We start from the raw sequence: 13,988 nt of genomic DNA, 5'->3' as shown, positions 1-13,988 counted from the left end.
TTTTCTTGTTTTATTTTTTAATATTCAAAGATGCTATTTCAACTCTATTCCACAATTATCAGTATTTTTTGGGGGGGGTCAGCTTTGATGGATGGATTGGGTAAGATGTTGGGTTGCTGTTTGAATAAGAAAAGGCAGCTTGCTCCTGTCTGAGATGGTTAAGTAGGAGCTATCTGTAGAATCCCTGAGTCTGGGAGTAAGGGGATGGGGAATAGTGAACTGGAGCTCACTGGGCAGGAAACCAGCTATGCCTCTGATTATGATATCAGGCAGCTTTCTGCTTGGGTCAGGCCAGTTCCCTTTTGGTAATTGTGATACAAAGTTGTCTACAGAGTTCACCCTCAGATCTGTAAATTGAACTATAAAAACAGAATGCAAAGACTTACCTCAGAGTGTTTTAAATAAGTACATGGTTTTATGCTGTGCCACATTCTTGGCTCTCATGGAATCCATGTGGGCTATGAGCCATTGACTGGACATACCTGAATCCAGTGGACTTGTTTGAGCAGTTGAAGAATGGGAATGTGGAGTAATGTGCCAGACTGGGAAAGCCAAGGCAGTTCAGTGTCTAAGTTCTCAAAGGCTGGGGGGTGTCTTGACTTGTTAGGGTTTTCCTTTTATTGTAACTCGAAAGCTGTCCTTAGCCCCAAGTTAGATATTTAATGGGACCAAATTGGACCAGATACCTACTAATTGCAAATCATTGAAAAATTCTTTTCTCTCCTTAAATAATTGTTAGATTATTTCAATTTTAAAAAGATTAATTAGATCCCCAATGAGCCTATATATTTAATGAACTTATCACTTAATTATTATTTTTCAGTCCCTTAGTTATGCTTAAATCACTTATGTGTTCTTGCCATCTGTCCTTATCTTATCCAGTGTCCTTATCTTACAGTACTGTAACTGTGGTTCATATATGGCATAGTTGATTTGCCTTCCCAAAACATCTTTCTTTGACCAGCAATGTACCGATTTGGTTTTCTTACTGCTTTACCGAGTATTCCTTTTCATCCTTTTTCAATTCATCCTCTAAATGTTGGAGTGTCCCAGGTTTATTGCTGAGCCCTGTCTTATATTTATGCTTGGGGAGCCCCACTAGGGAATCATGGGTCTAATGGGCTGACCTTCTGGACACTAGTTGTTACCTGCTGTGTTTTCCACAACAGCTCTCAGCAATACTTAACCTTTTGACTGCTCTCATCTGGTCAGATAGCTTTAGATACCTTCTGTTGACATTGGCATCTTAGAGATGCACAGCTCTTCTCTTGTCTTCTCTTACTACCTGATGCACAGACTCAATGAATACAACAAGCCCCCAGCATAAGAGTGAAGAATGAGATTATGGCTTTTCTTCATAGATCTATGTTTCTGCAGTTGTTTTTATTATCTCAGCAGTGGCATCACATTCAATAGCGAACGAAGCAAAAAGCCTTTGAGTTCTCCTTGACCTTGACTTCTCTCCCTCTTACCCTACAAGCAGATCATTGACTGCTCTGACAACACAGTCATGTGAACAAAGCTGTTCTAAACATTTGTGTGTAGACTTTGGATGGGCCTGTTTATGGTGTAGCCTCTAGCAATGAGGGATGTTGATTTTCTGATTTTAGCCACTACAATAGATGTTTAATGGATTTCATTTGTATTTCCAATAGAAAAATTTTGATGACCAAGGATATTGAGCATCTCTTTGCCATTCTTATTGTAGGTGTGTGTATGAGCAGGAGCACACACACTCTCATGCAATCATGTGTGGAGTCCGAAAGTTTGACATGGGAATATACTCTTCAATTGCTTTTGTACCTTAGTTTTTGAGATGTTTTCTCAGAGCTCAGGGCTAGGGTTAGACTAGGGTTTTCTCCACAGCCTTTTCTGGCACTGTGAATTCTAGCTAGCAGGGAGAGTTTTCAGCTCAGTCCTCCTTTTGTTTATGTATCCTGTACCAAAAGTGTGTGGTGTCTTCAGTGATAATCTTTTACTGTCTAGTTCTTTTGGGCAACTGAGGGCAGTGGCCATAGCCTGTGTTCATTTGGAGACCTGTGAGAACTCTCCCCATGCCTGTGTTTTCAGGGCTCTGTGGACCAAGCCCAGGTCCCCACGCTTGCAAGGCAAGCACTTCTCTGACTGAGCCATCCCCCAATTGCCTTTTTCTCTTTTAAATTTCTTTGGAATTCGAATATTTTTCAAATTATATTCTTACTTGCTGACTTTAAATTTCATATATGTGTGTGTGTGTGTATATATATATATATATACATATATTTACATATACATGTATATATATGTATATATATTTATCTGCCTGTGAGTGTCCGTATACCACATATGTGCCTAATACTCTTGGAGGTTTGAAGAGGGCATCACATTCCCTGGAATTGGAGTTATGGATACTTATGAACCCCCATATACGTGCTTTGAACCAAATTCAGGTCCCTTATAGGAGTGATGGGTGTTCTTAACCACTGAGCAATCTCTCTAGCTCCTACCTGCTGGCTTTTATTATGTGTTTGTATAGTTTTTTTCTTTGGTAAATGGTGACTATAGATTATATTCTGTTCCTTTACACACTCACACTATAATCCCTTTGTATTCATGGGGTATTGGGCCTACATCTGATTTTCCACTGGATAACCAAATTTCACAGAGGCTCAAGTCTTTCATATAAAATGAAATATATACAAGCTGAAGATAGAGGTCAATGGTAGAGTGCCTGACTAACATGCAGAGGGTGAAGGGTGAGGGTGGGTATTTCTTGGGTTCAGTTATAAGCACTGCTAATGCCTCCAAGGAAAACTGGTAACTGGTTTAAATGTTTCAGATAATTGTGATAGCAGGACTATTTCCAATTGAAATGTAGTCTATGCCCCAGAACAAAGAACTGTCAGCTGTCTAAGAAATCGTGGCATTAACATAGCTACCAGTAGGGTGACAGATTACCCAGAGAGGACTTTGCCATATTTGATTATATATGTGTATAGAAGGCAATCTGAGAAAATTGGATAAAAAAGCAATCAAGTTAAAAACTGCAAAGATAAAACTGAGCTACTTGGGAACTAGGATCCACAGATATGATTCATTGTTGATAATTCAGTGATCCAAATTCAAGCAAATGTACTAGCAATGCCTCAGGTGCTTCAAGGCCTTCCTGGAGGTCAACTCACCCAGCAGGGCCGTGCCCAAGGGTGGTGGTGGTCCTTACCCAAAGCCTCTCCTATCTTTTCTGCTGACTTACTTTGTATCTTAAAAATAATCGGAGATGCAAAATAGGTGTATTTTCAGGAGAATAAAAATGTTTGAGTAAGGAAAAGAAAGAAAAGACTGCTACAGCTTTGCCACACAAGAGTCATCTCTCCATACTTTACCTCCAGCGCCCCCCCCTAGACACAGCAGCCTTGTGCAAGCCAGGAGAGCCATGCCTTTCCATGCTGGCTTTTGTGGTAACCCTAGAGCCTAAGATTGGATATATAGAAGGCAAACATCACCCCAGAGACTAACCACCTATTCTGCTTTCTTTTCTTATCTGTTATTCAGATAACCACCTCCTATGATCTCCTTAATGGTTTTTGTTATAATCAGATAAAGAATAGGAAGCATGTGTGTATTCTACCTGACTGGAAAGGAGTAAGAATCTTTTAATACATTGTAGCTCTTTCACCAACTGAGGAGCTGGGTTTCAGTCCCCTTTCTCTATTTTGTATATAATAAGAATATTTCTGGGGGAATTGAGGGAATGGGGGTGGCTTTGATCAAAACTCATCATTGCATGTATGAAATTCTAAAATAATAAAAACACCAAATTGTTAGAGAATAAATAATATATTTGATAAAGTTTTTTTCTCATTCATTTAATCAGTGACTTATTATGCTTTCAAGTATTTCCCTGACATGTATTTTCGTATTTTCTGAATACCTACTAGCCACCAGGGGTGAACAGAAGTGCAGTGATTTGCAACTCTTAGACTTAATCGGAGGACTTAGTAGGAAAAATATACAGAGTCTTACTGTGTTACCCAGCTTTTAAGCCTTGAAAGGGTGCCTAGGATATATTAAGGAGTTGGCAAAATTAAATGCTGAAAGAGCTAGTGTGCTCTGGTTGATCCTAATGTACAGAAACAATATGCTATAGATCTTAATCTTTCTCTGCCTCCAGTCATTCCCAGATCCTTCCCACCTCCATGCCCACCCATTTTCCCATTTTTTTTTTTTTTTTGTGCTCTCTCCCTCACAGGGGAAAAAAAAAAAAAAAAAAACCAAAGGATATTAAACACAAACAAACAAACCAAACAAACAAAGCATATAGAACTCCCCCTCCCCCCAACCCAAGTCTGTTTTGGGTTAACCAAGGACTCATGGGCCTGGGCCTGAGGCCTGCCCTGGAGTGTTGATATACCTAGTGCTGCTCATTGGAAAAAACTGATTTCCTTCCCCAGCAAGTATCAATTGCAAATAGCTTCTTGGTTAGGGGTAGGACTTTGTGCCCATTTCCCATTCTCAGTGCTGGGATTTTGGTCTGGCTTGAGTATGTACAGGTTTTGTGCACCCTGCAACAATGACTGGGGATTATATGTTACCAGCCCTATTGTGTGTGGAGGCAGTGTTTCCTTGGAGTCCACCACCTCTGGCTCTCACAGTCTTCCTGCTTTCTCTTCCACACAGATTCCTGAGCCTTGTGGGGAGGGGTTTACATCCATGTAAGGGCCCAGTGCTCTAAAATCTTTCTGTCTCCAACCTGTCCCGTTGTGGGTCTCTCTGTGATAATTACCTCTACTGCAAGAAGCTGCTTCTCTGTTGAGGGCTGAGCTCGCCACTGATCTGAGTCCCAGCCTAGTGTCAGGTTTTGTGTTAAGACTGTCCCCAAAATAATATCATGTCCTTATTTCATCATGTGAGTACATGGTGTCTATTTGTACTGTATTAATTGTGTGAACTTTGATTACTTGTTTAAGGTTGTATATAGCAAATATTTCCACTGTAAATTTTTCTCCTTTTTCATTATGGTCCTGTAAATATCAAATTCAGTGTCAAGGTTTCCTTTCCTAGTTTTAAGATTTATTGATGATTCTTGTTTGAAAAATTATTTCTGTGATGGTTGCAAAATCATTTTATATATATTAATTAACATCATTTTATAAGGAGATTAGTTGGGAAAATCTCTCTGCCCCCTTCTCTTTCTCCTCCTTTCACCCTCCCTCCCCCTCTCTCTCCCTGCTGTGTAGTATTGAACTGCTAATTCGCTTTCTTTTATTTTGAGTGTTGGGATCAGAGGTGTGTACTACCATTCCTGGGATTTTAAGTAATTAGCTTAATGTACTAGTATGCTCAAAGGTTCTTATTATAGTCAGTGGCTTATAGTCCCTTACTATCATTATTTGGTTTGATTGTTGTAACTTTCCTAGAAGTTGAAGCCCCTCCAGCCTGTATTCTAACCCTTTACCTCTCACATCACTTTTGCAGTGCTGTTCTTTTGGCAGAGTGAGATGTTTCAGGTTCCAACTTTTCCTCTGGCAGCTCTGTCGTCCCTCATTTCTCCAGGAAGCTCAGGGCCCTTTTATTGGAAATTCATTGTTAGAATACAGGGTCTCTTTGCTAAATTCCCTATGGTGCATGCCAGATACCCGGCAGATGGAGTGGGAGAATGGCATGTACATATATGCATAAGCACCTCTGTTTATTTGTATCTACATATTAGTTTAAAACACCACAAAGTTCATGATGGTTCTTTCCTTCCCCATTTTTTGAAGCTATTTTCTACAACAGTGAGAAACCTGATTCACATCAACCTCATCATAATTCTTTACTGGATTAATTCTTCACTGTATTGAAAGCAGTTTAGAATTAATTGTTAATGCATACCACTACAAAAAGAAAACAAATGTATTAATTAGAATTCAATACTTACAATTTTGGTCTTAAACCGAGAGTATTTTATAGTTTCTGCAGACTACTGTAATTAGTCCCCACAAATGTGGTGGTTTTAAACATGATTAATTTCTTCACAATTCTTGAGGCCAGAGATCACAAATAAAGGTAGAAGTAGTGTTGTACTCTCTACAGTGGCCCTAAGGCAGTGAGTGCTTCTCAACCCTCTTAATGCTGTGACCCCTTAATACAGTTCCTAATGGTGTGCTGGCCCCAACCATGAAATTATTTTAGTTGTTACTTCATATCTATAGTTTTGCTGCTATTATGAATTGTGATATGCAGGATAATCTGATATTGAGATCCCTGTGAAAGGGTCGTTTGACTCATAAAGGGGTTGCCACCCACACATTGAGAACCACTGCTCTAAGGGCTAACTCTTTTCCTTGTTACTGTTTTACTTTAAAGATTCCAGGTGTCCTCATCTTGTGGCTAGATAATTCTAGTATCAATGTTCACCTTCACATAGGTTTCTCTTGTGTCCTCTGCTCTTATCTTTTAGAAGAGTTCTCACTATTGGGTGTAGGGCCCACATTATTAACTATTTAGAGATTCTTAAATTAAATTCTTGAGTTAAGACCAAAATTATAAATATTGAATACCATTTTTTATTTTTTGAGAATTTCATACATGAATACTATATTTACATAATTTTTATCTTGCTTCTCCTCCTTACAATTCCTACAGTGTTTCCTCCACTCTCTCAAATTTATGACTTCTTCCTCCTTATTATTGTCTTACATACAGATATAAATGGATGCCCACACCCACACCCACCCACCCTCCCACCCACACACAGACACACACACACAAACACACACACACACACACACACACACACACACACACACACATCCTACTTGAATCTTTTTAGGGTTGCTTGTTTGTAGAATGGTCAGAGAGGGGCAGAAAAGTGAAATGAAGCATGTTATGAGATGAGATTGGGATGAAATAATGCTGGTTTCAAAGTAAAATAGTATGCTTTTGAGGGATCGTTAAATGTGTGATGTTTTACCCTTTAACACCACCTCTTTCTTCTTTAAGGGTCATACAGCAATGCTTCATACTGGCTCATGGCATCCCAAAATAAAAGGAGAATTTATGACTTGCTCAAATGATGCGTGAGTACTGTTGATATTTTTTTTTTTTTTTTGAATGCTTTCATATCTTTCAGTATCTCTTAACAGTTGTATCGTGGCAACCCTGATATAGTAAGAAATAGGAATCCTAGTGTTTATGTGTTCCTATTCCTGACTTTGCTTTGGCTTCAGTTGTAGTGTAAAGTTTATTTAAACAAATAAGGACACTGTGGAAATGAGAGACTTTGTAAATTCCAGTAGAGTTTATCATGGGACACACTGGATCAGATTGATGCTAGCAAGAGGGTCTAAATAGCTTTGAAAGTATGACTAACAATTCCCTGCAGTGAAGACTGGCTTCCATGTGAAATGGGAGTGCATCAGTTTTCTTTCCTTGAACTGTATAAACTGGCTGTTCTTCAACCAGAGTTCTGTGTGGGGATCACTAAATTTGAAGCACAATATCCCTTACCACCTTTAAGAGAAGTCTGTCATTAATAAAGTCACATAGCTTACAGATTTCTTGGCCTTTGATTTAGAGTAGTAGTTAGTTATGGGCTGAACTGTGGAACATTATAGTCATAGAATGCTCAACAAGTATACTGCACTGAGTCTCTGTCGTGGGTCTATGTTCTATTGGAAGTGAGTGCTACAAGACAAAAGTGCAGGTATACCCAAAGCTAAAAAGTGTAGTTTTATGTGTGGTAAGTGTTGTTGAGGATAAAGTTAAACTAAAGGAAAAGAAGGTTAAAGAGGGCTAATGAGACAGATGGTGTAGAGGGTGAAGTAGTCTGTTTCTATGCCTGACACTCTGAGCTTGATCCTTGCTTGATCACATAATGTAGTGAGGGACTAGACTCCTGTGTCAATGATTCCTCACTCCTCTTACACCAAAGCTAAATTCCTTCCATGCATGACTGGCAAAAGCCTTCAGAATGCTACCTTCTACACCAACACTGCTGCAAAGCCATGGTCCTATGATGTGTGTGTGTGTGTGTGGGGGTATAGGTATGTACATGTGTGTGCAAATACCCGTGGAGGCCAGAGGCATCAGCTCCCAGACCAGCCAATTGATGTGGATGCTAGGAACTGAATTGACATCCTCTGGAAGAGCAGTAAAGGGTCTGAGCTCTGAGCCATCTCTCCAGCTCCCTGTCTTGGAGATTTTAATAGGGGCAATTAGACTTTAAGCAAAGATTATGTGAGCAGGTTCCATCAGTGATATTCTGTCTTGCCTACTCCTCGTTCTTGCTTTATGCTGTCCTTTGTCTCATTTTGGACGACTGGAAAAAAGGCATAGTTTCTATAAAAAGACCATGGTATACACAGCCATTGACCTCAGCCTCCTTTGTCATTACAGTGCTGTGCACTTAGTGCTTAACACACCCAAGAGTGTTTGTTAACCCATGGCTTTGCAGCAGTGTTGGAGTAGAGGGTAGAATTCTGAAGGCTTTTGCCAGTCATGCATGGAAGAAACACAACTGTGAATTAGCTTTGGTCTAAGAGGAGTGAGGAATCATTGACATTTGTGAGAAATGGTTCCAGTAGAGGCCAAGGTGGCACTTACTGTTTTGTTCTACCAGGTTAAGTTGAGGATCTCTGATGTGTGTCATAGATATTAGTGTTCTAACATTTCAATTCCAGAAGATTCAGTGTGAAACAGAGACTGAGGTTAGTCGCATGAAATGAAAAAGGGAAGAAGGGAAGTGGCAGTCTCTTTCATCTCATCATCTTTACTGGAGTGGAAACTGCAGAACAAAGCAGAACTTAATAATAAAAGTTTCTTGGAAGTAAATGGTAATGATGGCATTGAAGATAAAAATGGTTATAAAAGAAATTCATTTTTACTTGATGGGTTGATGACATGTGATGGGGCGTTATTTTGTAATTTGTAGTAGCTTACAGGCTAAGAGTATGACACGGGGTAAGGGTAAGGCACTAATAAAATCCAAGTCCTCAGCAGGGCATCTGCCTCAAGAAGGAAGGTCATGTATTAAGGATTTTGTTCCTCAGTGTTCAGTATTTTAGAGTGTGGCAATTTTTGGAGTTTATGGTTGGTTATAGGGCTGTGAAAGCGTTTTAATAAGAAAAGATGTGAGGGATGCATATTCAGAGAGAAAAGGCCACAGGACAATGGAGTGAGGAAGCAGCTAGCTGTCTGGAAGCCAAAGAGAAAGGGTCTTGGAAGAAACAAACTTCCCAACACCTTCGTCTTAGACTTCTAGCCTTTGGAACTGTTAGAAAATAAATTTCTACTCTTTATGCAACCTAGTACATAACACTTTGAAGATTTATCGTTCGTGTGTGTATGTATGTGTGTGTGTGTGTGTGTGTGTGTGTGTGTCTGTCTGTGTGTGTGTCTGTGTGTCTGTCTGTCTGTGTGTCTGTCTGTCTGCATATCAGTGTGTATGCTTGCAGAGGCCAGAAGAGTACATTAGGTCCCTGGAACTGGAGTTAACAGACAGTGAGTTGCCTGATGTGGGCACTAGGATCAGAACTCTGGTCCCCAGAAAGAGCAGCAAGCACTCTTAACTACTGAGCCATCTCTCTAGCCCCCTTTGTTATGGCAGCTATGACAAACTAATGCAGGTGGGGGGGAAAGTTGGGCTGTTATGTACTAAATAATAGAATGTGTAGCATTTCTTGATTGGGACTCCTCACCATTCTACCTATTATCACTTTAGCTGTCTTTCTACTTCAGAGATATTTGGGTGATCACCCATCTTTGTTCAGTTAACCCTCAAGATACTGACACAAAGGGATCCAGGGTTAGCTTCCTTCCCTGCATCTTTTATGCTTTGAGTTCCAAATATTTTGCCTTAATTTAAACGATCACATTAATTGTAAGGTAGATCTGGGCACATTGTTTTGGGTAGATCTGGGATTTCTATTGAAAAAAGATTCAGGGCTTTTTATTTACTTAGTATTGGATTATGAAAAATGAATAGTGGCAAGAATTTTTTATTTCTTTGGCAGATTTTTATTCATATAATGATTATTTTGTTTATGTTAATTAAAACTTAAGCATAAGCCTGCATAAACTGTCACTAAGATTTATTACTGATAAATAACTGACAATTGAGTGTCCTCTATTGTAGTGTGTATAAATAAGAATCTGGGAAAACGATAGGCTGATGGATGTTTATTTGGGGAGAAATCACTTACGCCAGAAACAGATGACTGCCAGCAGGTCCCTGTCCCAAGAATGCCTCTGGATGTTCTCTGTCTCTGATCAGGAAGCAAGAGAGAGTGCTGGGGTCCAGGACCCCAGACCTAGTCCCCCCAGGTCACACTGGAACCTGTTCCCATGCCCCAATGGGCGTGGTCAGTGCAAGGTGTGGGTGAGGTGATATCTCACTACACTATAGCCCCTGAATAAAACTCAATGAAGTAGGTTTTTTACTTTATTTATTTATTTTGGTCTTTTGAGGCCGGGTTTCTTTGTTCAGTTTTGGAATCTGACCTGGAACTCACTTTGTAGAACAGGCTAGACTTGAATTCACAGAGATCTGCCTGCTTCTGCCTCCTGAGTGCTGGGATTAAGGTGTCACCACTACCTCTTGGCTGTGACCTGCCCAGTAGTGTCTGAAAGACTTTGATATTCACGTCTAAGTCTATGAATTTTCATGCCACTTCAGAATTATGATTATTAACTTTCCCTTTTAAAAAAGATTTATTTATTTTTATTTTATGTGCATGGGTGTTTTGCCTGAATTTATGTTTGCTCGACACATTGCAAGCACTGCCTTTGGGGGGTCAGAAGGGGGCTTCAGATCTTCTGGAACTGGACTTACAGTTAGTTAGCTGCCATGTGGTCTTGGAACCAAACTCCAGACTTCTGTAAGAGTAACAAGTGCTCTTAACAACTGAGCAACCTCTCCAGCCCCATTATGAATATTAACTTTCAGTTAGATCTTAAAAGTCTTCCCCTGTCTTGCAGTGGATCTGCATCATCTAGTAAAAAGCATGCTCACAGCCAAAATGGTTAGATTTGGCTGCCATTTTGTATAAGGTTTCTACAAATTTTAAAAACATAATTTTAAGTTGAAATTTCAAAAACAGTTCATGTTCTTGGAGTACAGAGTTCTTCATGATGACTTTTGTGGTGTTAATATAATAACTGGTATTTTTTTCTATGTTCATTTATATATTTTGATATTTTCTTTAAAACCCCACAAAGGGCTATTGAGATTGTTCAGTGGGTAAGAGTTCCATATCTGGAGCTTGCATGGTAGGAGAGAGCTAACTCTTGTCTTCTGACTCCCATACATCCACCATAGCGTGCCTATCCACACACATTCACACAAGAAGTCAATCCATCAATACATGAATGCAGGAATCACTCACAAGTTACTAAGGAAGTGTGTGGAGGACAGCTGTTGATTAGAGCACATGTCCCTCTAGCTCTAAAAACGCTTCCTTCTGTGTGGTGAGAGCAGCATTTAAGTCAGCTGTCATTGAGCACTTTGGCATGCTTGTAACAACCACAGAGTTTTAGAAAGAGAGAACATCTCACCTGTCACAGTTTCCTTACTTTTCTTTTTTTATTTATTATTTTACATGTCAATCCCAGTTTCCTTTCTCTTCTTCCCTCCCTCCCTCCATCCCTTCCTCCCTCTTATCCTTTCTGCCCCCTCACATGCACCCTGACTACCCTCCCCTCCCATTCCCCCACCCCAAATCCACTTGTAGGGCAATGCCATCCAGGTGGGGTCATGTAGATCTGTCCCCCATTTGAAGTGGGGACTAGGACTTCTCTCCTGTCTCTAGGTTAAGGCAGTATCCCTCCATGGGGGATGTGTCTGCAAGGTCCTTTTGTGCACCAGGGATACATCCTGGTTCCACTGTCTGAGGTCCCTTAGATTGACCCATATTCAGGGGGGCCTGGGTCAATCCCATGCTGGATTCCCAGCTATCAGTCTGGGGGCCCGTTAGCTCTTTTTTGTTCAGGTCATCTGTCTCTGTGTGTTTCTGCAACCTGGTCTTGTCCTCTCCATCTGCATCTGGATTCTAGTTCAGCTCAGTGTTTAGTTATGGGTGTTTGCTTCTGTTTCCAACTGGTATTAGATGAGGGCTCCATAGATAAGTTAGTTGTTGATCTCACTATCCTGGAAGGGCATTTATGGTAGGTTTTCCACGGATGCTCAAATTGTTAGTTGGTGGCAGTCTTGTAGGTCTCTAGACCTTTCTTTAGGTTCAGTTTTCTCTCTTTACTTTTCTACAAAGAACATTGGAAATGCTTTTGTTGGGCTATCTCCGTATGGCAGAGTAGTCCCCTCTCTTTGACCAGTCCTGTTTACTGAGCTTCCCCTTACATGCAGCCTTAGTAGAAGACTTAAGTCATGTGAAAGGGAAAGTAAAATGTTGGAGCTAAGAATTTGTGAGTGAATTCTCCCCCCCCCAATAATAAAAAATTGGTAAAAGTTTCAGCTGCAGGAAATTGCTTTTTCAGGCAGAAGTAGTGGGTTGTGTTTTGAAAACATTTTAACTGTTTGCATTTTAATGCCTTTTTTTTTGTGAAGTTTTGTCAACTCCCAGTGTTTTGTTATTCCTTTCTAATCCTGTCTATTTTTTCTGTAGTAATTCACTGTGAAATGTTTGTCTATGAATTCCAGGGTTTTTAAGCTGGATAACAATGTCTGTCTCCATCAGTTATTAGGAGAGATTCAGAATATGGAGGAGTAGCTGGATAGTGGCACACATACAGTGACTCAGTGAAGAAAAGTTACAGTGGCTGCAAGACAATCAAGGCTTTAGTGAAAGAGGCGGAATGACAGCTTGTGAGCTGAGGGCTAGACTTCTGCAGTCACCAGGAGAAGTTAAAACCCAGCAACCTATAAGTTCAGTTTTTAACAAAGACTGCAATGGTCTGGAGAAAGTCAGATCACACATGCAACACTTACTAATAAACGTCTACCAGCAATGGCATCTGGTAGATGACAGGCAGCAGCATCAAAGGGTCACCAGTGCCACCTTCTTTTGGGGGAAAACATGGGGAAATTTCTTTGAAGTGTGTGTATATTTATTACTATAAGTTGCTTTTATGGAAATTAATGAAAGAGGAAATGGATTTACTAAAGAATAAAAAGAAATTTTAATCCTTAAAGATATTACTATCTATAACTTGCAAAATATATGAGGAATTAGGATGATTTTACATATAAGTAAAAGATATATGTAGTCTTTATTATTTTAAACATCTATTGTCTATCTATCTATCTTTCTATCTATCTATCTATCTATCTATCTATCTATCTACCTACCTACCTACCTACCTACCTACCTATCTGCCTATCTGTCTATATCTGTGTCTCTATCTGCTACCTAATGTGTGGGGCATGTACCCGCCACAAGGCATGTGTGGAGCCAGAGTGGGTTCTCTCCTTACACCTTGTGGGCTTTGGAATGGCACTCAGGTTGTCATGCTTGGTGCCAAGCTCCTTTACTGACTCAGCCATCTCTACTGTGAAATGAGTAGACATGAAAGTCTACGTAATTTAGCTTCTGAATGGAGAAGGGAATGTTTTGAAGAGACAGAAAAGGTAGGAGGGGTGACTTTGAAGTAAAAGATCATGGGAGCCATTACAGTCGTATAACCTGTGAATCCTGATTTCATTCCTTTTCCTTCCAAGAAAAGGAGAGAGGGAGAGGGAGAAAGAGAGAGAGAGAGAGAGAGAGAGAGAGAGAGAGAGAGAGAGAGAGAGGATGAAGGAGTAGTGAAGGGACATTTGGGGACATTTTAATAATGGGCCAGAGTACTGAAAAATAACTCTAGTTCATTATCTTTCCTTCCATCATGGTTTTTTTTTTTTTTTTTTTTCCCGTGTGTCTGTGCAACAACTTCCATTGGGAGACTAGCTTATAGTCAGCCAGGTTTCACACTTAAGCTTGGGCTAGATTGCCAGGACTGACTATGGAATATACTTTAATCCAGTTAGGAGGGACAACTCAGTGGGCTACTAGTCTCCTGAGAAATAATATGTGCTTGTT

At 40.1% G+C, this 13,988-nt stretch overlaps 1 protein-coding gene across 2 annotated transcripts in view; it reads left to right on the top strand.

Moving 5' to 3' along the window:
* Wdr70 (WD repeat domain 70) overlaps window positions 1–13,988 on the top strand; it is a 211,064-nt gene that overhangs the window by 67,995 nt on the left and 129,081 nt on the right. For both annotated transcript variants that reach the window (XM_051182513.1, XM_051182514.1), the window contains one exon: window positions 6,964–7,040. In XM_051182513.1, the coding sequence (XP_051038470.1) occupies window positions 6,964–7,040 (77 nt within the window). The remainder of the gene's footprint in view (window positions 1–6,963; window positions 7,041–13,988) is intronic.

The sequence above is a fragment of the Phodopus roborovskii genome, unplaced genomic scaffold, assembly GCF_943737965.1.
Source record: "Phodopus roborovskii unplaced genomic scaffold, PHOROB, whole genome shotgun sequence".
Taxonomy (NCBI): domain Eukaryota; kingdom Metazoa; phylum Chordata; class Mammalia; order Rodentia; family Cricetidae; genus Phodopus; species Phodopus roborovskii.
This window is presented reverse-complemented; position numbering and strand designations above follow the sequence as displayed.